At 37.7% G+C, this 23,582-nt stretch overlaps 2 protein-coding genes across 3 annotated transcripts in view; both read right to left on the minus strand.

Moving 5' to 3' along the window:
• Positions 1-12,103, minus strand: part of LOC142166105 (putative late blight resistance protein homolog R1B-14) — a 26,473-nt gene extending 14,370 nt beyond the window's left edge. The window contains exons 1-2 of the mRNA XM_075224523.1: positions 10,817-12,103; positions 10,655-10,671 (exon numbers count right to left, since the gene is read on the minus strand). Coding sequence (XP_075080624.1) covers positions 10,655-10,671; positions 10,817-12,103 — 1,304 coding nt within the window. The remainder of the gene's footprint in view (positions 1-10,654; positions 10,672-10,816) is intronic.
• Positions 10,352-18,596, minus strand: LOC107829595 (putative late blight resistance protein homolog R1B-17). 2 transcript variants are annotated; one of them, XM_075225663.1, is made up of 4 exons: positions 17,536-18,596; positions 16,573-17,235; positions 10,768-14,626; positions 10,352-10,671 (listed from the first exon to the last, which is right to left on the minus strand). In XM_075225663.1, the coding sequence occupies exon 3, from the start codon at positions 13,531-13,533 to the stop codon at positions 12,154-12,156; it is 1,380 nt and encodes a 459-aa protein (XP_075081764.1). In that variant the 5' UTR covers positions 13,534-14,626; positions 16,573-17,235; positions 17,536-18,596; the 3' UTR covers positions 10,352-10,671; positions 10,768-12,153. The 2 variants fall into 2 exon arrangements, with proteins under 2 accessions (XP_075081764.1, XP_075081765.1); XM_075225664.1 differs by lacking the exon at positions 17,536-18,596 and having other exon boundaries at positions 16,573-17,345.
• Positions 18,597-23,582: the final 4,986 nt, after the last annotated feature.

Below are 23,582 nucleotides of genomic sequence, written 5' to 3' on the forward strand. Positions count from 1 at the left end.
AGGAGAAAATTGTAGGATGTGTCCATGTCGAGCACCTGGAAGGTTACTTCAAACTCGACTGGTCCTATGACCAACAACAGGTCTATTTCCCCCATGGTATCTCTCTTGACGCCTTCGAAAGCTCTTACGCAGACATTGTTGGGTCGGATTCTTCCGGTCCCAATTTCCATTCTTTGTAGCGTGGAGAGCGGGCAAATGTCAACACCTGATCCCCCATCCAACATTACCCGCTTGACATAGTAGTCCTCGCATTTAACTGTTAGATGCAAGGCCTTGTTGTGTGCCGCTCCTTCCGGGGGTAAATCATTCTTGCTGAAAGAGATTTGGTTGACGGCGAAGAATCTTTCTGTCATCCGCTCTAGTTGTTCCACTGAGGTTTCAACTGGCACATATGCTTCATTCAGGGTCTTCAGTAAGATCTTTTGATGCTCGGTCGACCTCATCAACAATGACAGCATGGACACTTGATCAGGGTACTTGCGCAGTTGATCTATCACTTCGTAATCCGGCATTTTCATTTGTTGGAAGAACACTTCCGCTTCTTCAACACTTACGGGCTTCTTTGGCGGGAAGCGCCTTTGTGTGGCGTTGTTCAGCTCTTGGGTATTTGAATACCTTCCAATGAAAGTGTTTTCTGGAAGTTCTCCCATGACCTTTTTACCTTTGTGCATTACCAAAGTCTTTTGATAATTTCACGGCACTGTGGACGGGTTGGTCATTGGCTTTTGTGGCACGCGTCCGATAACCACTGGCTCATTCAGCCGAGGTGGTTGAATCGTCCCCCGGACCACATAGGCCCCTTTTGGCACGTACATAGGTTTTGTCTTTTTGATCCCGAAGTTCTGCGTCTTCTCAGCTCGACCTCGTGGTATGTAAAGAACTCCATCCTTTACCGGTACCACTTTCTTCTCCACCTTCTTTTCAAGCTCGCTCTTTATAGCCTTGGCCTCCTCCCCCTTTTCTGGTTTCTGGTCTGTTTCAGGCCTTTTCCCCGTGTCGACAATGGCAATTATAGCTTTCAAAGCAGGGTTGAATTCTTTGTCTTCGCAAATCATTCCGATCAGCGGCCCATTATTGTGAGCAGACAATGGATTGTTAGTCACATTTGGGATCTCTTCGTCCCTTAGCACTATTTTCCCTTGCTCTATCAAATTCTCGACCACTCTTTTCAACGACCAGCAGTCATTTGTATCATGTCCCTCGGCCCCTGAATGATAGGTGCATCTGACTCCAGCTTTGTAAGAAGGTGACGTTGGGTTTTGCCTCGTTTGAGGGATTGGTTGTAAGAAACCCAACTGGACTAGCTTCGGGAACAAAGTAGAGTTTTGTTCACCGATGGGCGTGAAAGTCCGCCTTCGAGGTGGCTCCTGAGGGCGAAAGTTATTCTGCGGGGGTTGTGGGTTATAGTGGTTGCGGTAAGGAGGCTGATTTCTGGGAGGTGGAGCTGGGCCTCGGTTGGCTTGTTGCGGCGGATGGGCATAAGGCTGGGCATTCATGACCATATAGGGTTGATGAGCATATGCCAGATTTGAGTGGGGGTAGTAGTGTTGTGGCGTTCTTTCTGGAAAATGGGGCCTGGGATGATGATATTCCCTTGCTTCCGAGGCTGCCATGGTCGTTTTTTCCTTTTTCTTCCCTCTTGCCATTCCCCCGGACCCGCTCTGGACGGCTTGTGAGGTCGCCCTTATGGCTGCTTGACTCAGAATCCTACCTGTTTTCAGACCATTTTCCGCCATCTCTCCAATCTTAATTGCTTCTGCAAACGGCTTTCCCATGGCTGACATCATGTTTTGAAAATAGTCAGACTCTTGAGCCTGGAGAAAAGTAGTGACCATTTCTACCTCATCCATGGGAGGCTTCACCCTCGACGCCTGCTCGCGCCACTTAATAGCATATTCTCTGAAGGTTTCTGAAGGTTTCTTCTTCAAATTCGACAGAGAATTTCGGTCTGGTGCAATGTCGATGTTATACTGGAATTTTTTCACAAAATCTCTGGCGAGATCATCCCATATATGCCATCGGGACATTTCCTGGTCCATATACCATTCCGAGGCTATCCCTACTAGACTTTCCCCAAAATATGCCATTAGCAGTTCTTCTTTTCTGCCGGCTCCTCGCAATTGGTTGCAGTATTTCTTAAGATGTGCAATGGGGTCACCGTGCCCATCGTATTTCTCGAACTTCGGGGTCTTGAAACCCGCTGGCAGGTGCACGTGAGGGAACATGCATAGGTCGGCGTAAGAGACGCTCTTCTGTCCGCTCAATCCTTGCATATTCTTCAAACTTTGTTCAAGGCTTCTCATTCTCTTGGCAATCTCATTTTGTTCTGCAATTCTGGGGTTCTGATCCTGCCCGGGTGCAAGCTCGCACTGAGGCGGTGGAGGATTAGTGCTGGTAGCGAACCTAGTTGGTTCCATTGAGAACGATGGTGCTTGGAATGTAAAAGAGGATGAGTCAAAGCTTGGCTTGTACGTGGCAGGCTGTGCCGTAATCGGGCAAGGCGGTGCAGTAAAGATGTTCATGCTTGCATCGGTGGCTGACATTCGGGGATGAGGCTCAGAAGGCGATCCAGCAGAGAAGGCTGAGGTGGCTGGGTACCCGAATGGGGTAGCAGGATAATTTATGGGGACATTAGAAGTCCCACTTGACCTGGAGAATAATTCAGGGAATCCGGGGACGACACTTGGCGGCTCTTTCCCATTATTCCAGTCGTCCAACATTTCCAACATGCGGAGCCGTAGGATTCTATTTTCCTCCGCAGTTGCGGATTCAGGTGTGAGGACGGCTGAGATCGAGCTCTCCTCGGAAACAGGGATTGTCTGCAACAGAATTTCTGAAGACATTTCCACACTTCCCTTTGACCTGGTGAAGTAAGTGTGAGTACTGCTTCTGGTCCTAACAAAAGGTAGTTGAACACTTCTCTTTGACCTCGTGAAGTATGAGTGCGAGGCCAGACTTTCACCAAACCAACCGTCTTTCCAAAAAACCTGAGGTACTCAACGACAAACGCACGGTTAATTTGTAGCAAACAACAGATAGGCAATCTCACGTTGGGCATGATGCACCTATACAGTTAAGTGGATTCCTACATGTTTGCTACGAGAGCATGCGTCGTTCCGGCATTTTTCCTCTTATTATTATTTTTCCTTTTTTTCTTTTTCTTCTTTTTTTTTGTTTTTCTTTTATGTTTTTTTTTATTTTGCAGTAAAAGAAATGCGACCGGATCCGATGAGGATTGCCTATGTATCACGATGCCTACGTGAATCAGATCATTACGTAGTTCGAAACACAAATGAAAGAAACACACCTTTTATTATTGAAACGGTCTATTACAAACTACATTTTGCAAAAGAAAGAGCAAACTTTGAAAAATAAACCCAGACTAAAAATCACCCTGATGGGAAAAGAGACAAAAGATGCTAAGATACAGACTTGACTTATGAGTGCATTATGGTTTTGAAAATTGGTGTCCGTGGGGCATCGTTCGGCCTCGCCGTGGTCCTAGGTGTGAGATCCCTCTCAAGTTGCTCCAGCTCATGCATGGTCTGTTTGACATAACTCATCACTGCCGAGAGGACGGTAACGCTGGTCATGTTCTCACATCGTAGACACCGTCTGGTGATGGCATGGGCAATGGCCCTGATCCTATCTCTGGTTTGCTTTTCCTCTATGAGTAGGAGTTTCATCTGATCACTACACATCTTGAATACCTGAGCATCCTGTGTATGTTGATTCTTCAGTTGCCGTACTTCTAACTTCATCTGGGCCAATAAGTCGTACCAGTATCTGCTCTCAATTTGGAAATCCTTAGCCTGATTAACTGCTTTGGTCTTAAGTATAGCCATCTCTCTCTTCATTTTGGCAACAGTTTTCTCGTGGTCGCGTTTCGATTGGTTCAAGTATCAGCGATGCTTCTCTACTTTTACTCCCCACTGTGCCTTGAGCTTCGCCATAATCTTTCCCGATTCTTTTAAACCATCTCGCCATTCTGCGACTTCTCTTCTCAAACCCTTAATCAACTGTTGGTCTGATCGACTTCTGGGCTGTTCATCAAGAGACAATCTCAATTTTTGGATTTTGGCCTTAAGTTCTTCATTCTCTCGGACCAATTTATTCTTTTCGCTTTGATCCGCCGCGATTTGCATGTTGTTACTGAATTTCAGATTGTCAATTTGTAGCTTCAAATCACCGATCTCGGCCCGATACCCCTTTTCTTTTGCTAACCAGTTCCATTGCCCTTGGGACGATTCCACAAAATCTTTGAGATGCGGTCTCTTAGCCGGTCTTTCACAAGACAGGTCGCCCCTGAACCAAGCGTGATATCCTGGGGCAACTTCCCCTTTTGCTATATCCATTACACAAGTGCTTGCCGTCAGATGTTGGCACTCACTCCAGATTTGGCGAACTTCTTCTTCGGGGAAACGACCATCTGGACTGATCTCAATCACTTGGGTACTCAGATCTTCATCTTTCGGCACCACTTGATACCTCCCAAGTTGCCTCAAAACCCGATATGGTGCGTAGGGTTGGATGCTTTTAAGTCCCATCAACAGAAAGTGGGGCCTGGTTGCTGGCATGTATATGATTTCCTCAACAGGCGACCATCCGAGCGTCCACTGGATTTGGCTAGCAGTGAGAGTTCGGAAAAATGAGGTTCATGATGTGACGCCCTCAGGTAGATTGAAACCTTTGACTCTAGTGTAGAATTCTCCAATGCAAGTCTTCTCAGGCGAACCGTAACCCAAGAGCGGAGAGTGGCGGCATAAGTGATCGGTCATCCATATTTGCAACAGTAGGTTACATCCTTCGAAAAAGTCGCCCCTGGCTCGACAAGCAGTGAGAGCCCGAAAAATGTCAGCCGTAATCATAGGCGCTAGAGTACTCTTATCTTGGGTGAGCAAAGTACTGACAACCCCAGTTATTTTTAGATCGATGTTGTTGTCCTTCCTTGGGAACACTATAAGACCTAAGAAGGCCGTCATGAAAGCTAACTACTTGTGTTCGTCCCACTTTTGTCGGTTGCCTTTACTACATAGTTTGAAATCCGGCTTATTGAACCCGCCTTCATGACCGTATCTAGCATACATGAGATGGAGACTGCAGAAACCTTTGGCAAGATCTGGATGGTGAAATGTTCGGGGTATTTTCAGAAAATCCAAAAACCGGTGTACCGTGACGGCCCTAGGTGCAATCAAGTACTTGAACCTTAACGGAGCTTCATCACCCCCAATGTATCCCGCTATTTCCTCCAACGTCGGGGTGAGTTCGAAGTCTGAAAAATGGAATACATTGTGCGCCGAATCCCAGTAAGTGACCAATGATCTGATAATATCGCCCCGAGGCTGAATGTCTAGTAAATCCGGGAGATTTTTCAGATATTTCCTCACTTTGCCTTGCCCCTCTTTGCCTAAGTCGTTCCACCATAATCGCAACTCAAAAGGGATCTTGGTCATTATTGAAAATGATTCATTTTGTATCGTGCCCATCCTGCACATTTATTTAGGGTGATAAACTTTATTAGACTCAAAAATTAAAATTATCTAGATTTTCTTTTCTTTTTTTTTTGTAAAAAAAAACGGGAGGTTGGACCCGACGAGGGTTGCCTACGTATCTCACCCCGTGCGAGAATCAAACCGGTGTAGTTCGGTCGGATCAAAATAGGGGAAACAAAAAATAAAATCCTTTAAAGAAAAGAAGAATAACCCTTTTTTTGAAATTTTGTTATATGTTTTGTTTTTCATTTTATTATTTATTTTTGAAAAGAGACCAAGGAAATATTTACACATTTTAAACTTCCTCTTTTTTTTGAAATTTTGAAAATCTTTTAAAGAGGTGCTACAAATGAATCAATAAAAAAAATTGATTTTTTATTTATATATTTTTTGGATTTTGAAAGTGATTAAAAGGAATAGTCGAACTGAAAGGCAAGCCTTTTTTTTATCATTTTTTATATATTTTAGAAAATTCCGGTTAGGTTTAACATTGCTCGGACATGGTTTTTTTTTCAAAAGAATAAGTAATTATCTCCCTACCCTGCTATTTTTGAAAATTTTTTGGAAACCGGTCAACACGCAGATCTGAAGCAAATAGATGCACAAAACAAACGGGATGCAGCAGGATGGTCTTTTCGTTCCAGGTTGCCTGTCCTAGATGGACCCAACCCGTGTGTTGAGTCCCCTATGTCAAATGCAACATGATGCAGATAAGCGTTCCTACTAGGGATCCGACATGAGGTTTCGTTATACTAAGTTTATAACCTGGGTAGATGTTCTAGACTGTGTACCCGAGCGGACAACTCGGGTCGAGGAGGGGCAACTTACCGGGAACCAAAAGGTCGTCCGGCTTCGTAACTTATCCGTCCTCTTTCTTATTTCAGGTATCGACACTAACAGAATAGGGAGCCTCGGCCAGCGAGCTTCTCCCCGGAGGTGAAGAGAGAATGGTTCGGCACAGTTTATATACAGTTCAGATAATATCAAAGCGGTAAACAACAACATTTAGCACGTTATGTCAAAACATGTAATAAATATCAGACAATAAAGCCAAATATAACAATTATTCTAAGCTCGAATTCTTGAACCCTGAACCAGTGGTTTTGGGTTAATATTCCCCAGCAGAGTCGCCAGAGCTGTCACACCTCCTTTTTGCGCGCCCGGCCCCGAAGGGTAAATGCGCGAGGGGAGTTTTTCCAATTTAAGTGACAATATTCGAAATGGGATTATTTATTTAATTCAGAGTCGCCACTTGGGAAAGGTTTGGCTTTTGGTGTCCCAAGTCACCGGTTTATCTTGAATCCCAAATCGAGGAAATTTTCGACTTTTCCAAATGAAGTCTGCGAACCAGAAATTCTAAGTAAGGAATTCTGTTGACCCGAGGGAAGGTGTTAGGCACCCTTGAATCCCGTGGTTCTAGCACGGTCGCTTAAATTGTTATAATGGCTAAATATCTGATTTAAATATATGTTATGATTTACGTGCTTTTATTAAGTTTAAACCGCTCTTATTATTATCATTTATTTTTATAGAATTGCAACGTCGTGAAAATGCGTCTCGGACCACGTCACAATCAATGCACCCGTGGTCGTCGACACATTTTGACTCCGTTGAGATTTGGATTCGGGTCACATCAATGTGCACCCGAGTTTAAGAATGTAATTTAATTAAGCCGCGCCTAAAGAGTCTAACCGCGTTATTATTTTCGGGGAAGGCCATGAAATTCGCTAAACAGCCTATCCTGAATTCTAAATATTTATTATGGTTAGTTATTGAGGGCCCCGCAATTTGCATTTTTATCTGGCGAGGCTCGTCTCTATTTTAGAAAGGATATCCTAAAGCGGCTACATTTCTAAATGCGTTTGTCTAAAAATAGAAGAAGAAAGACACCCGTTAATTCAAGTATATGCTTTGGCCTAACCCGGATCCTTGTCAATTTCTGATTAATTACTTATAACATGGAGAGACGTCATACCCTGTGCAACATGCTTTTAATTGGACAAAGAAGTCACATGCGAGATCGACGAAATACAATACTTAATCCGAACAACATCCTAAAATCGGATTTAAATTAACTTGCTTAAACAGGATTAAAGAATTCCTTATCAAAGGATGTTACTGATGATGTTCAAAACTAATCCTATAAACTGCCTAAAGGAAATCGAACTGGGTGATTCAAAACTATATCATATTTGGTTAGATTTAAAAACCACTCGCCCCTACTTATTCAAAGCATGCTGAAAGAGTGAATTTAATTTTAACAATCGTACTAAATAGTTTCACATTCCATGAATTATATTTACATCCTGTATGCTACTAAACGAATCAAATACCACAGTTTCAAATTAACATAAACTTTAATTAAGTACAAACTTACTAATGTATTCTCTATTAGCTATAAACTAAAATTTACACAACTTAACAACATTTATGAAAAGGCAGTCAGTAAATAGCGGGTGATTATAACTCCTTCAAATCTTTCTATTCATGCTTTTCAATGTTACTTTCAGCTACACCAATGTGAGACTCGAGATGTGTACCTGGAAATACTGAAAATGCAAAGGAGAAGAGGAAGAAGATAGGGAAATCAGCAGCAGCAAGAAACAGAATAGCAGCAGCAGCAACAAGCAAAATAATTGGAATAGAATCAAGATCCCAGCTAGACCAAATCCCAGAGTAAACCAACAAACAACCAGCAGACTCTGTTGGATTTAGAAGAAATCAGTATTGGACAAACAGGTCAAGACCATTGAAATCAAGACAGCAAGAAGAATGCAATTTCTAGTTTTGTCTGTCTGTGTTATCAAACAGAGTTCTTTTCCAGTTTTCTGCTTTTCAGAACTTCAACTCTCAATCTCCAAACTAAGTTTTCTGTGTGTATTCTCTTTTTCTCTGTATGTGTGTGTGTATCTATGTCTATCTTAAGGTATGTATGCCTGTCTATGTGTGTATGTGTATGTATTTTGCTCTCTCCTATCGGATCTATCTCATGTATCCCTAAAACTGATGGAAGTCTCCTCTTTTATAAACCTAAAATCAACCCTTTAACAGCATGTTTAGACAATTAGAACACCCTCCCATGTGCTACCCCTTTTCAGTTTCCACTCACTATTTAAATAAGAACACAACCCCATGATATTCCCTTGGCAGGCTTACCTTTTGAGTAATGCTTATTATTTCTGAAACTAAAGCAGAATATGGGCAGCAGAATGTATTCTGACAGCACATGCTGTCCATTACTTTGTAATGCACATGCTGCCCAAGGCTGAGAGATGAGTAAACAATGTTATCAACTAAATTAAAATCTGAAACCTAGCTAATAAATCAATCCTTTAAATGTCTTTCTGATTTGGCTAAACAAATTAATACCGAGTGGCAACAACATTAATCTGATTCAACAATGCTTCAGTAAATTACAAAAGCCTGAGTCAAATTGCTACCATTCTAACATGAAACCAATTGACGACGTATATCGATTCGACTATACTAGTTAAAACACATACAATCGAAGCCAAAATCAGACATTTAAAGTATCGAACACATGATTTGAATTATACTGACTAAGCCAAATTGTACTCGAGGAATCAGTTGATCAGTCAAAATTTGAAGTTCAATTGTTCGCACAGCACATACACATATACACATTATCAGTAACAAGTAGAGGAAAGACTCAATCAAACACAGAGGTTCAGGCAAGGTGGACATGACACAGTTGGTAAAATTCAAAAACACGAATTAAAACAAAACATGAACAGACTTTTACTCAGCAGATGGAATAATAAAAAAAGAAAACAAAACTCACCTTAAATCCCGAAAAATCAAAGAGCCTCAGTTTGGATTCGAACAGGCCTTTCTTAAGGCTGAACGGACTTTAATCGAAGTGTTTCTCAGATGAGAAACACTTCGATTAAGGTCCGTTAGACCTTAATCTCTTCGGCTTAAACAGATACGGAACAGGCACGAGGAAACCTAGGGTTCAAAGAATTAGATCTGGGATTCGTGTTTCCCTGGTTAGATTCGGACCAAACCAAGCATGGTTTGGTCACGAGGGGGGTCTGGGGACTGTCTGGTGTGAAGTTGAGGTCGATTGATGTAAATCGGGTTCCGACTCGAATCTTCAAATGAAGATTCGAGAAGGTGGGAAGAGATTCGAACTAAACGGCCAATAGATCAATGTTCAGGGCGGTGAGGGGGTTCTATGGTGTTCAGGCGGAGGTCACCGGCGTTCATGCCGCTGGGTTTCTGGTGAAGGGAGATGGGGGCGGCTCTAGGGTTTGGGGTTCTTGTGAAGATGATGAAAGATGGGGTATTGGATAGGGGGCAGGGTACGAGTGGGAGCTTATATATGGAGTGGATAAACGGATCCTGGCCGTCGGATGAGACACGATGAAGGGCCAGGATCCTTCAACTAATAGGAAACGATGTCGTTTCAAAACTAGAGGGGGTTGGGTCAGTCCGGGTGGAATGGGTCGGGTTCATCTGTGGGTTATGGGGAAGTGATCTTGGCCGTTGATCAATCTGAGATCAACGGCCCAGATCAGACTGGATTAAAACGGCGTCGTTTGGACGTTCTTAAAGTAGGCTGGTCTGGACCGGGGCAAGCACGGGTTTTGGGCTGAGTTGTTTGGGCCAATTTATTTAAAATTGGACTGGCCCAAGTCCGAGAATTCTTTCTTCTCTTTTATTATTTTTTTTTCTTTTGAATTAATTTACCAAATAATACCATATAAAACCATAAACAACATTTTACATACAATTGACATTAATTATACTAACATCACTTAATGACAGAAATAAAAATGAAAGATGCACATTTTTTATTTATTTATTTTAAAAATAAACACGGACGGGATTATAGATAACTAACGAATATGCCACACAAAATCCAAAACCTGTACAGCAGGACCATTTGTCACATTTTTTATTCTTTTGGAGCGATTGTCACGCGAAACAAAAATCACGTGCTCACAGTAGGCATGATATTTCAACACAAGTTACCAAAAAACAGGTTCACTTTATACCATACTGGGAAACAAAAGTTAGTGATTCAAAAGGGAAGTTTGGAAAAGAAACAGCTGAAAGAAGGCAAAAAAGTCTGAGGATCAATCCATCATTTGAAACCTCAACAGGTTGATATGCTAGCTAGTAAGTCATATGCTGACCTTCCTTTATATGCGCTCTGCAAATATGATTATACAGGTTAAAGTAACAGGAAAAAAATATACTGAAAGAAACTTAATGTATAAAAGAAGTTAATAAGTTAGCATATACGTACCGAGATTTGGCTGGTCATAAGGACGTAAGATGACCGCATTCAACTTTACCTCAAGCTCGTCTTCTCCCGTCATTTCTGCAACATATTGCTTAACCTTTATGGCTGAATCTACAAGTTGACGGTTGCCAACCAGGTAGATGGACTTTAATGAAGCAATATCCCCAAAACTGTCCGGGATCTCCATAAGCTCATCACACCATCGTATATGTAATTCCTCGAGGAGGAAAACGGATTCCTCTCCAACCTGCCATTCAGAAAAAGACACTGATTCCAGTTTCAGCGATCTGAGATTCTCGAAGGTGACTTCTTCCATGTTCCATTCTTTCCCCTCAATAATTGCGTTTCTTAGATGAAGGATTTGAAGGTTGGGTAGTCTCGCAATTCCTGACAATGAATCGGATGAAAGATCAAACCCCTTCAAGTCCAATTCTTTCAAGCTCAAAGGGAAGTGAAAATCCCACTGATGTGCATGTGAACACTTAGGACACTGAAACCATGCGGAGACTTCTTCAAGTTCATTAAGGACATCCAATCTTGGAAAATAAATCTCCTCTGAACAATCCCATGGTCCACTAATTTCACATGTAAAGCTTCGAAGATTAGGAAACCTTTTGAAAATATCCGTTGTGTCATCCAAACAGGAAAACCTGAACTTATCCAAAATTCTCAAATTCTCTAACTTCCAGTCCTCTTCTAACACTTTTGGTTCGCCGTCATCATCCCAATCAAAGAAAGTACAACTATCAATGCTAACACGTCGTAGCTTTGCTAGACTCCAAATACTAGGTGATACTACCATCGTTGATCCCCAATTTTCCACCACCAGAGTTTCTAGATTACATAGATTTGAAAATGACGGAGGAAGAGCTTCTGTCTCCGTCCAAATGTTTAAACACCTCAAATGAAAAAGCATGCCTATTTCATTTAGCAAGGAATCTGTCAATCTTATGTTGCGTAGCTCCAGCCTTTTAAGAAGCCTCAAGTGTCGTAGGTGACAGCTGTAGGAAAGATGAGTGTCCTTCCCATCTTCCACGATTACCTTCAACGAGAGGAGGTGCTTAACATAAGGATTTTTCTTTTCTGGATTGAACAGGACAACATTTTCATCCGGATGATCATAATGAATGGTCATTCCACGTGGCATCAGATCAGAAGAAGACAATGGTGCACTTGAATTTGTGAAGTCAAACAACTTTCCCTTTCTAGCTTTTATGGAACAAAAATCATGCACCAGATCATGGATTTTGCAACTCTGGCCCCAACCTCTCTCATTGAAAGCTATTACCAAGCTACTGGAAATTAACTCATCCACATAAACCTGCAGTATTTCTTCCATACTCTACATCTCAATTTGTTCCACAAGTCCTTCAGCACTCCATAAAGCTTTCAATTCAGAAATTTCAATATCTTCGTCCTTTGGATAGCTTGCAAGGTAAACCAAGCAAGGCTTAAGTGGTCATAACTTAATTGTACAACCTTCATCACTTCCTCTTCATCCTTAAAAATAAAGGAATTCAAGTTATTTAGAACTTCAAGCCACAAAGCCTCCTTCTTTTCCTTCCTTGCAATGACTCCACCGATCAGATCAAGTACCAAAGGAAGCCCATCACACGTTCGAGCTATTTTTTCTCCAACATCCTTTAGTTCATCAGGGCAGTGTTCTTCTCCGAATACTCTTTTCTCTAATAATTCCCAACTTTCTTCTGGTTTTAGCAATCGAAGGTTAAGAGGATCAGAGTGGCGTTTTCCATGCAAAGCCACATCCTTTTTCCGACTAGTTAAAATAACTCTGCTTCCTTTCTTAAGTATAGGAAAAGGCATTATTAACTCATCCCATGTTGCAGTATCCCACAAGTCATCCAAGACAATAAGGTACCTCTTTCCAAACAGTTGCTTCCGTAGCTTATCAGCAACGTCATCATCTATGTCATTCTCACTGAATCTTTTTTCCAAACCAACAACTTGATTATAAATTTTCTGCAACAACTTTTTCACATTGCGCTCTTGGTCAACTGTGCACCAAGCATGAACGTCAAAATGAGCAACAACAGATATATCATTATATACTTTGTAAGCAAAAGTAGTTTTTCCGAGCCCTGGCATACCAATTATGGAAATGATATCTTCTTTACCCGGTTCACTGGCGAGCTTCCTAATTATCCACTCTGTCTCCTCCTTAAAACCTACAATTATTTGGCCAGTTGTTGATGATTTTCTTTCCACCGACTTGTTAAGAGAGTTCACAATTATAAGACCCTTGTTCTTGGAGATCTTCTCTAGTACCTCTTTTTTTATGCGCTTGATCTTTTCTACGGCAGCAGGAAGTAAGAAGATAAGCTGCAAGAGACCATGGTCTCTAACAAGAATTGATTTAATTGCATGTTCTGCTTCATATGCCACATCCAGAACACGAGTCCAAAGATCTCTATTCAATTCTTGCTCAACGTTCCCGAAGATCGATCTTATAAATTCTAAGTCTTCTTTCACAAGCCCAATTTCTTTCTTTATCAAAGCAACTGAACAAACATTAGAATTGAGCAAGTCATTTAATTTTTTGAGTAGAAGAGTCATGAAGAGTGGTCCATCACTCATGGGGAAGCAGAGTTGAGATGAGTCAGCAGGAGCTTTTAGGAAAACATGTTTGAGATCTTCCTTCATGAGTTCAATACTTTCCAACAAGTCTAGAGATGCACAATTAGTTTCATTCATATTCTCTTCATTCCTTGAGTTATCTTCTAAGTTGTGAACAAGAACGGATATCTCCATGGTAAGTGCTCCAACACGTGTGAGAGACCAGAGAAGTGCTCCCTGGGCACATCTGTGAGAATAATCAATAGGAACTCTATTATGATATGAATGTTTCGAGCGGAAGTGCTAGCAGTAAGAACAGCTACCATGTGTGCTTGTAGAAGAATTAGATATTCTCTGAGAATGCCTGGAGAGGCTTCTAAGAGATGCTTAATGAAGCATCCAACTTCTGCTGACTTTGAAGCTTTCAAATATGTGGAACATATGTGCATAACCTCCAGTTCAACAGGAATAATCTTCAAAAATAGATGAACTATCATGGAATTGACTTGATAGAGTATTTCATCAGAATCATATACTTCATCAGAATCATCTGTTTCATGAGGTTCAGCTGTTTCATCAGAATCATATATTTCATTAGGATCATCTGTTTCATGAGGTTCAGCTGTTTCATCAGAATCATATATTTCATCAGAATCGTCTACTTCATCTATTTCATCAAGTTGACAAGACAAAAGGTCAAAACAGAAGTGTCCTACTCTCTCAGCCATAAGTTGAAACTGAGGTAAGACATATTCAACTGTCTAATGCTCAACATAGCCATTTACTTTCAGCACAAGAAAATCTCTTAAATTTCCACATATATCTCGGAGAAGGTCATATTGAGTCATTAATGGCAAAATCAGCTCGGCACAACACTTGGGGAGATCATGGAGATTCACAAGGAGGGCATCTAAAAGTTCAACCAACTGTGCCTCGGTCATGGTGGCACTTGATTCAGGATAATGATGTGAGCTGATATAACTTTTGATATTTTCCAGGACGTGAGGAACAACATGGTCCATATCATATTTAACCAACAAGTCATCTCCACTCTGATAGAAAACTGTCTGAACCATATCATCAACCTGTTGTGCTTTCCGAGACATTTTGGCATTAAAACCATCCAAATTGGAATAAGAAAGCTGAAGAAATGTTGACATAAATGTCAGCTCCAATTTCAGCTTTTCAATTTGATCCACGTCAAGAGCAATTTGATCTTCTTCATTCTTTAACCTCTCTATGAAATCCAGAAGATTTACAATGTCCTTACAAGTACAGCAGATGACATCTGCCAAAAGACCAAATCTTGTATCAACTTTATTAAAGCTACATATGCACTCTAAATTAACAGGCAGCTAAAATAACCGTAGAGAGCTACATATGCACTCTAAATTAACAGGCAGCTAACATAACTGTAGAGGTCCTTCTTCAAATAGCCTACTGGATAAGCAGGCTTATCCTGTCGTTACATCTTATATCACAAAGCAAGCATGTCAAAAGAAAATGGTTTACTTTGTATATGTTATTTACTCAAAATAAGAGTGAACCAAGTTCGACGTCAAACACAGAAAAAAACCCTTTTCCAATTTTTCTTTCTGAACCTTTGTACGATCGAGGTTCTACTGATCTGTCCATCCAAAAAACAGTAAGTTACTCAAGCGTCAGAAAAAAATTTATGCTATTTGATAGATTATATTACAGAGTAGACACTAGAGAAGGATGGATGATTTAGTAAAGACTTCCTTAAACTATTTTCTTGGAGAAAGAGGTGAAAAGAGGTAATTGGCAAACATGTAATACAACATCTTGCAAATTATAACTAACGAGGATCAATAAGCTTTATATTGTTTATATAGAAATTTTTTGCTTTAATTATAAACATGTGACTTAACTCCACTATACTTGCTCATATTGCCGGCCTAAACGCGATTAAAGGAAGGGGGTTGCGGTAGGCTGACAACTAGTGTAGCCCCTGATATCACTCTTTCTGATTTCAAGCTACTTGACTCTAATGTTTATTGGTCCAGTAGCCTCACTGCTGGCTATCCCTCTATTAAAATGATGGGCAAGTGGCGGGGAATTACCCATATTTAGTACGAGCAGAGTAGAAATTGCTCATACCTTTAAGACTTTGGCATTCGCCTGTCACCCGTGATCCGAAAAGACTGACCTCATTAACGTGCACAATCATACCTTAGTTCAGGATCTACATACGAGTATGTAGGAGGAAAAAAACTGGTCAATCTATGATGAATCGTTGCATTATAGAATATATTGAGCTAAATGAAACGAGATGATTAGTGAAGATTCATAGAGCCTACCCCAACTTGTTTGGGATTGAGATAGCAGTAGTTGTTGTATAAAACTTGATTGGCTCAAATTCGTGACTATTCACACAAATAGTAGCAATAACATGGACGGGTAAGGCCAAAATAAGTTCGTACACATGATAAATAATTGAGAATGAACAAGAATATTGTTTGAGATCTTAGTTTCCCAAATCCAATATTCCGTCTCGGTTTAATTAATTCAATGAACTCTCAGTTTAGGGCATTTCCACTCAAACCCTTCATAGAAATCGCAAGAGTTGTTAGTAAAGGGGAATGGTAAACATGTGAATGGCTTAATAGTGCTGGAGCCTGGTCCTACCCTGCAGCTACAAAAGACTCGGTCTTTGACTAATTCTTCGACGAGCTATGAAGAGTAAATGTTTCTTTGTAGTATAAAAGATTAGACTCATTGAAAAAATTTAGTTGTTTCAAGAATGTAGAACTTGATAATGAATTAGACTGTTTTAATCATTGTAATGCGTCCCCCTTGGCTAAACAAACTAGCTTACACTTCACTGTTTTATTATCATAAAAATATTCGATTGGAAGAGTCCTGATTTCGTCTTACGATGATTTTTAACATTATTGTTAGATAGTGGTATGCTTATTTATTACTACTACTACTACTTACTACATCGGAGTAAGAATTTTTTTTTATTCTATCTAATATCGCGATGTTAATATTCTAAAATGTGTTACTTAGTCCGAATGTTCACCTAACAACTATTTTTACGCCTTAGCAAGTAATAAATATTCTACCAAAAAAGATGCCATTATCAGATTATGAACTTCTAAACAGCAATTCCCAAAAGATATGAATAACATTATATTGTGATGAAGATTATGTGGATAATCATCCAATTTTATGTATTACTTTTAATATGATAACTATTGTATGACATACCAATGAGTTGCTTGCTTCCCCTTTCTCTCCTTCTCCTTCTTTTTCTTTTCCTCTTGCCATATATGTAATCTTCACTACTCAAGTCAAAGTAGCTTCTCCTTCCCTTCCTCTCAAGTTCTCAAGATCTGATGTATATAAAGTACATAAACCTTTATATGGAGAAAGAAGTGAAAGAAGTAGAAACTGAAGGAAGAAGCATATACCAGGAAACAGTTTACTGCAGATATAGCCAGACATCTCGAAATAAAAAAAGTTGATTGACCATAGTACTCTCAGCTCAATTACCAAAATAGATATAGCAGTACTGTACTTCAGCCTAAGCCTGCTCATTTACCATGACTTTTCAAGAAAAGCTAGATTTATTGTACTCGGTACTTGTTGCTTCTATTTCTATCAAGAGATCAAGATCTGTTGTTGATTTACGCTGCAAGTCTTAACTAGCTAGTATACTTCATCAAGCTCCTGTTTCTATTACTCATATATGATTTAGCTGAGCCTGCCCTCACCCATCATATATTGTGCTTAAATAAATCAATAAAGTCAAATAAATACTTTTGTTAGAATAAACATACCTTTTGACCGCTTAAAGTTCAGCAACCAAGATTAAGCTGTTATCAGCTCTTGTTTGTTTGAGAAATAGGTGAAGAATGGCCAAGAAAGTACCTGGGATTCAGAAAATATATGTGAGAGAAGTTGAAGTAATTGGCTAAAGACAACTTACAAAGGCCACCAGTAGAAAGAAGAATCAAATACAGATTGATAATTCCATTATTAAATACAATTCATTGACTTCTGAATTAAAGTCTGTTTAATGCTAATTCTTTTCTTAGTCTTTGTAATCCATTGTGAATACTATATATATCTCCTTTGTTATGAGATCTGGCTTATCATATTATATACTCCACTTGTCTAGATTTTTTTTTTTTTTTTTTTTGCTATGTTTGTGCAATTTCCCAGCCTCACCTGCAGAAGTCAGAAGCTCTTGCTCAAGCTCTTCCATCTTCTTCTTTGAGCTTTCAAATTTGAGGATAAGTTTATCGAATGCCTTCTTAACGTTTACATGCTTCTCGTTATTGAATTCTTGAGCTTGAAATGTCTCCTACAATGCATTAAGCTCAGTGTCATATCATTTTTTTATCTCTACAATCTGCTTTTGCAATTTCTACAAGCTCTCCAAATTCCTTGACAATCTCATGCAGCCAGAGGCGGACCTATGTGTTATAGTGAGGGGTCACCGTAAGCATCGGAAGAAATCTTGTATATGTATATGAATATACCTTGAAAATGGTTAATTTAAACTTTAGGGGCACTGGTTGAGTAGAATATTGTGTCCCCTTCGCATAAAAATCCCGGGTCCGCATGCAGCGTCTCTTTTGTGAGTGACAATTCATCCCTTAACTTCACATTTTGAGATTCAGTGTCTACTAATGCTCCAGCAACTCTTTGTAATCCTAGCTCAAGCTGTTTAGCCTTTTCTTGTGCTTTTGATATTCTCTACAAGCAGATGAAACACTTGAATTGCCACATTGTCCTCTGCAGGAGAAGTTGTGAAATGTGAACCACCCCAGTGCTTCTCAATTTGAACTAGATTTTCAGAGACGGAAGCTAATTTGTCAAAAGGTTCCAGTACCCCACTAATTGGCATTTCATCGAACACCTTCCGCCCACAGTACAGCAAGTGGTAAAACCCTTAAAGACAATTATGTTTCTCTTCTCTTCCCCGTCTCCCTCTAGTAGGCAATTCTTATGCAGTAAAATTTGGTAGAACGATCAAATTGTGTTAGAAGAAGATAATTTTGTCTTTAAATTCTTTTATTCCACAGTGCTACTGGAACAAGCTCAAATTCATCCTCTTTTCTCTCTTTCTTTCTTTTCCTTCTAATAAATTATGAGCACACAATTAATGATTTTAATTAATTTGGTTGGAGAAAATTGATAAGCATCATTATTGGACTTTGTTGAGCTTGAAAAAAAATTATTAAAAAAGATAATATGTGTCTGTTAATTTTTGAAGGTTTAGGTTGGATCTAACTACTAAAAATTATTGAAATTGATATTATAAAGTAATATATCAAAATTTGAAGTTATTATAAGTTGATTTGGATCAATGCTTTTGAACAAAAAATATGTTGGTGAATTATGTTATGGTGATCATCAGGATTTGTGATAGCTCACGATCATCATGATTCATGTGTAAAAGTATTTTAAGGTGACAACTAGGATTTGGCTAGAAATCCTGGTAATTACCATAATTTGTTGTTAAGAAATATCTTATCCCAATCAAATATGAAAAATGGATTTTTATCCTCCTATACTATATATGGAATTTTATTATCATTCCTAATTAAGTTTTAACTTAATTACATAAGCATATACAATTTATCAATTCTATACAAATCTATACTATATTAAAAGCACGAAGACCCTTAGCGAAATGTCGTTCGCCTTTTTATCCTTTAAAATTGGAGTTCACACTAGACAAAATAGTCATTTAATTATTCTCCTAATATTTAGTTCTTGAAATTGACTAAAATTTTTGTTATTAAATTATTTTCCATTGAACACTAGGTAGGAAACCCTAAAATTTAGGACTTTAAAGTCAATTAAAATTTTACTTAACTTAAATATTTTCCTTATTTGAATTATATATGTCACATAATTATAATTCTTACATGTTGCTTTCATGGATATATATTCTGTGAAAAAAGTAAATAACGTGTGTTTTAAATAAAATTAAAGTAAATAACTGATCCATCAATTTTATGCCTAATATTTAAAAAGTCACGTAAGAAATAGTGTATTTATGTCATAGTTTTGATTTTAAAAAAATTAAAACATTAATGATAATGCATATTAAGGTGGCATGAATTTAGACTTTAAAAAGCAATTGTGACATTCTATTTTCTTTTAACAATAAGGATGTAGAACTTGAAATATACTTACAAGTTTTGTCCATTTTTCTTGTCTAAATATTAAAAAATAATCAAATGATAATCTTTTTTAAATGTGACATTATTTTAAATGGTAGAATAAGTTAATCAATATATATTTTGTACACAAAAATAGGAATATAAAAAGAACATATATATGTAATTGGTCGCGAGTAAAAGTACTTTAGAAAGAAATTTTAGGTAAAATAAGATAATAATTGAGCAAAAAATAAATAATATAAAAATTATTAATAATAATCGAGTTCGGATGCCTATATGATTATTAAGTTATTAATAGAATAAGGTTATAGCTTTAGCAGTACCGTAAAATGAGTAAAGATAAACAAAATTAATTGTTGGTAAACTATCTTACATAATTTTTTTAATAAGTAACATGAAATATACATGCAATGTACGTACCCAAGTCCTCAAGTAAAGATGAATGATTTTTTTACCTTTCAATCAAACACTACTCCTATAACTTTTTTTGTACAATAAAGCAAGCAAGCAAGAGAAACTACTGAAGGAAGAACTATTAGACTAGATCAAACTCCTAAGGAAGAACTACTCTTAATTTTATATAATAATATAAACATATTTTTGAATATTATTTATTTTATTTATAATTTTATTTTTCATTAACACGAGGGACACGCGCAACGCGCGTATGCTAAAACTAGTTAATTTTAAATGAGTCTCTTTATATTAGAAATGGAATAGGGAATCCCCATCCTTGCGTTCTCTCTCTCTCCGTCTCTCTCTCTTTCTCTCCTTCTCTGTTCTTTCCCCAATTTTCTTCCTTCATTTTTCTCCGTGTTTCATCTATTTTTTCCAGGAAATTCATCAATGAATTTTAATTGTTATAAGGCAGAATAGCCTAATAAACAGTTCTACTTGTCCCCCTTTGTCATTCCGATCCCGATCCCGATACTCTATGAAATTTCATTTAAACACTCGTAATTTTCAAAATATATTACTTTAAATCTCTCTTACCGTTGATCAAGCTTATGTGGCAACTTCATGACCGAGTTGAACAAAATAAGTGAATTTCACGCGCATAACGAGAGTAAACATAAAAAGGGTAGACTAAAAATAATTAAAATAAGAAGAAAGAAATAAAAAGACAAGTAAAAGCAAGTGACTAAAAAATATAAGAAAAAATAAAATATCTCTGTCCTTTGTTCTATCTTCTTTCCCCCCCACCCCTACCCCCTACCCCATTTCTTTTTCTCTTTCTATCCTTCCCCTTTCCCGTTCTTTCCCACCCATCTCCTATTTCTATTTATTTTTCTCTTTCTTCCCCTTCCCGTGCGCCCCCCGAACACACACACACAGACGCCAGGTATGTTGACCCTTTTCTTTTCTTCTTCTACCCTTTGATTTTGGGGATTTGCTGAATCCCTATGTATGTCTCTGATTCTACTTCGATTACCTGTTTAATGAAGTGCCAATTAGAGTGTTTATATCAAGTGGTCTTCAAAATTTATGCAAATAAAGGTTGCTTTTATTGATAAATCTATTGGATATTTGTTGGTAATTTATCATTTAAATTGATTAGCTTATTTGTCTAATTTCAATGATTTCTCAACGTGCGATGGTTCAAATTTTCTCTTTTTTGGAAATTTATATAGTAACTTTATTTCATTTATACAACTTCGTTTTTGGAATTTTTTGGGGGAACAAGTGACAAAGCGAGAGGACACAGACACTGGGAAGTGGAATAACTGGAATTGTAACAATTGTAAACATATCTTGCTTTTTCTTTTTCCTGTTTCTTTTTGTGCGTATATGTCATGAGCAGCAAAGTTAGTTCATTAGGACACTACAATACTCTTAGAATTGAATGTACACTACAAGACTTTTAATGGTGTCTCCGGTGGCCGGAGGAATTTTCTGGCGATGGCAGTGGAGTTGTTGGTGATAAGGAGAAGAGATGATGGAGTAGGTAAAAAAAAATTGAAGATAAAGTCAATAGTTTATTTTCCTATGTGGCACTAGTAATGATGTGACATCCTACGTGTAGGAGATTGTATTACACGCAGAGCAGCCTCCTGTCATAAGCGTTTATTATACCCACTTTGAACGAGTATAAGTGTTCAATTGGCAAAATGCTAAGTTTGGGGACCGGCATGACAAAGTGGCACAACTATAAGTGTCATTTAGGCTATTGTGCCTTGTTATAATATAGAGTTTTAACTTAGTAATTTCTTTTTATGTTGCACAATTGGTGTTTGAATTGAAACAATCAACAAATTTTGAAGGTATTTGATTCTCCGCCATTGATAGCCATAAAGATCCAAAACTTTGAATTCGAATTTGGATTTTCAAAAATTATTGTTTGTTTGGATTGGATGTTGTTGCAAACAATTGAAAAAATTCTTGTTCGGTGAAGATTAGACTTGATTTTGGCTGAACACATGACATACAATAGTTACGAATTTGTATTAAAGATGTATTCAATTTGTATTTAAATTGTATTATGTTGTATTTATATATTAATTTATTTGAATGTTGTATGAAAGTTCAAAAATAATTGTATAATATATGAATCGTTGTGTGAAATTTGTATTTAAGTTATAAATACTATCTTTTTGCATAAAATTATTTATATGTATCAAAATTGTATTAAAAAATGAAGTTTTGATTGAAATTTCAGATAGGAAGTAGAACACACCACATACAAAATATATACAAATCATATACAAATACATATTGTATGAAATTTGTATTTAAGTTGTATGATATTGTCGTTGTATTTAACTGGGTAAGAATGATGTATGAAAGTTGTATATAAGTTATAATTAAGTTGTATATTGTATAATTAGTTGTTTACTTTTCTCTAAAATCTGTATATGAACATCATTAGTCCAAAGTGAAAAACAAAATAAATTCATGAACTCAAAATGGATTCAAAATTAGCAAAGATTATCTTGAATTAACAAAGATTGAGTAGTCAAGGCATAGGTATTTTGACATTAGTGTAAGGCCTTGTGTTTAAAAAACATGAAGTAGTTAGGTGATCTGTAAATATTTATGTGAATATTTGATGTAATTCTCGCGCAAGACAATTCGACAATTAACGGCACAAAGAAAGCACTTTTACTTAGTGGCTTCATGATTTTTGCTTTGAAGAAGATACGAAGTATCCCATTAAACTTTTGTAACTGAATCCCATAAAATTGAAATTGATTGTGTAATAAAATCTCGTTTAAGGCACTAATAATGGATTATATATGGAGAGAGGTGGAGGAGAATAGGGAAAAAGGAGAAGAGAGAAAAAAGGAAAATGGTGTAACTGAATTTCCTAATTTAAGGCACTAATAATATATTGTATATAAATTGTAAGCAATCCTTATTTAGGGGGTAATATACAAACTAGGTCAATTTTGATAAATAAGTTTCAAATATTGTATATGAACGAAAAAATTCAAAAATCTATTTTCGGACTATCTTTACGAAACTTTTCTTAACAAACTTAAAATTCCCAAAGTACAAATCTCCGGGAAAATACCAGCTATGTCTATTTATAAGTAGCTTATTACAAAAATTGATCAATTCATAAAATATTACTAATATTAGCCAAATATTACCAATATTAGTTAATTAGCTATTTGTAGCAAAAAAAAAAAGGATTAAATTTTTGCAGTTTGATGTTTTATTGAGTCCTTTCCCTATCCTGGCTTGCTGGAGATCAGGTCTCCGTTTTGTGTGTTTTGCAACATCTTGTATCACAATGAGCTTTCTGCACAACTTCTTCAATTGCAGTTTTTGATGGAATTGTATTATTCTGTTGGTTCGTGCTTCTCATGTCCAAAGTCTATTTCTTTTGAGCGGGTGTTATTAGAATAGATTGGGTACATTTTAAGGAGCTTGAATCTCAATTTTTAAAATGATTTGGTGAAGTTTTGAGGTGGTTTGAATTGAAAATTTGAAGTAGAAGATGAAAATAAAAAAAAATAATAGGTGTATCACTTATGTATTATATTTGTATCAAATGTCACATCACATGTATATCCATATATACATGCGTGATACATGTGTCGCAGAAGAATTTTTTGAACTCAATTTTCACTACGAATT

The sequence above is a fragment of the Nicotiana tabacum genome, chromosome 11 (assembly GCF_000715075.1).
Source record: "Nicotiana tabacum cultivar K326 chromosome 11, ASM71507v2, whole genome shotgun sequence".
NCBI lineage: Eukaryota > Viridiplantae > Streptophyta > Magnoliopsida > Solanales > Solanaceae > Nicotiana > Nicotiana tabacum.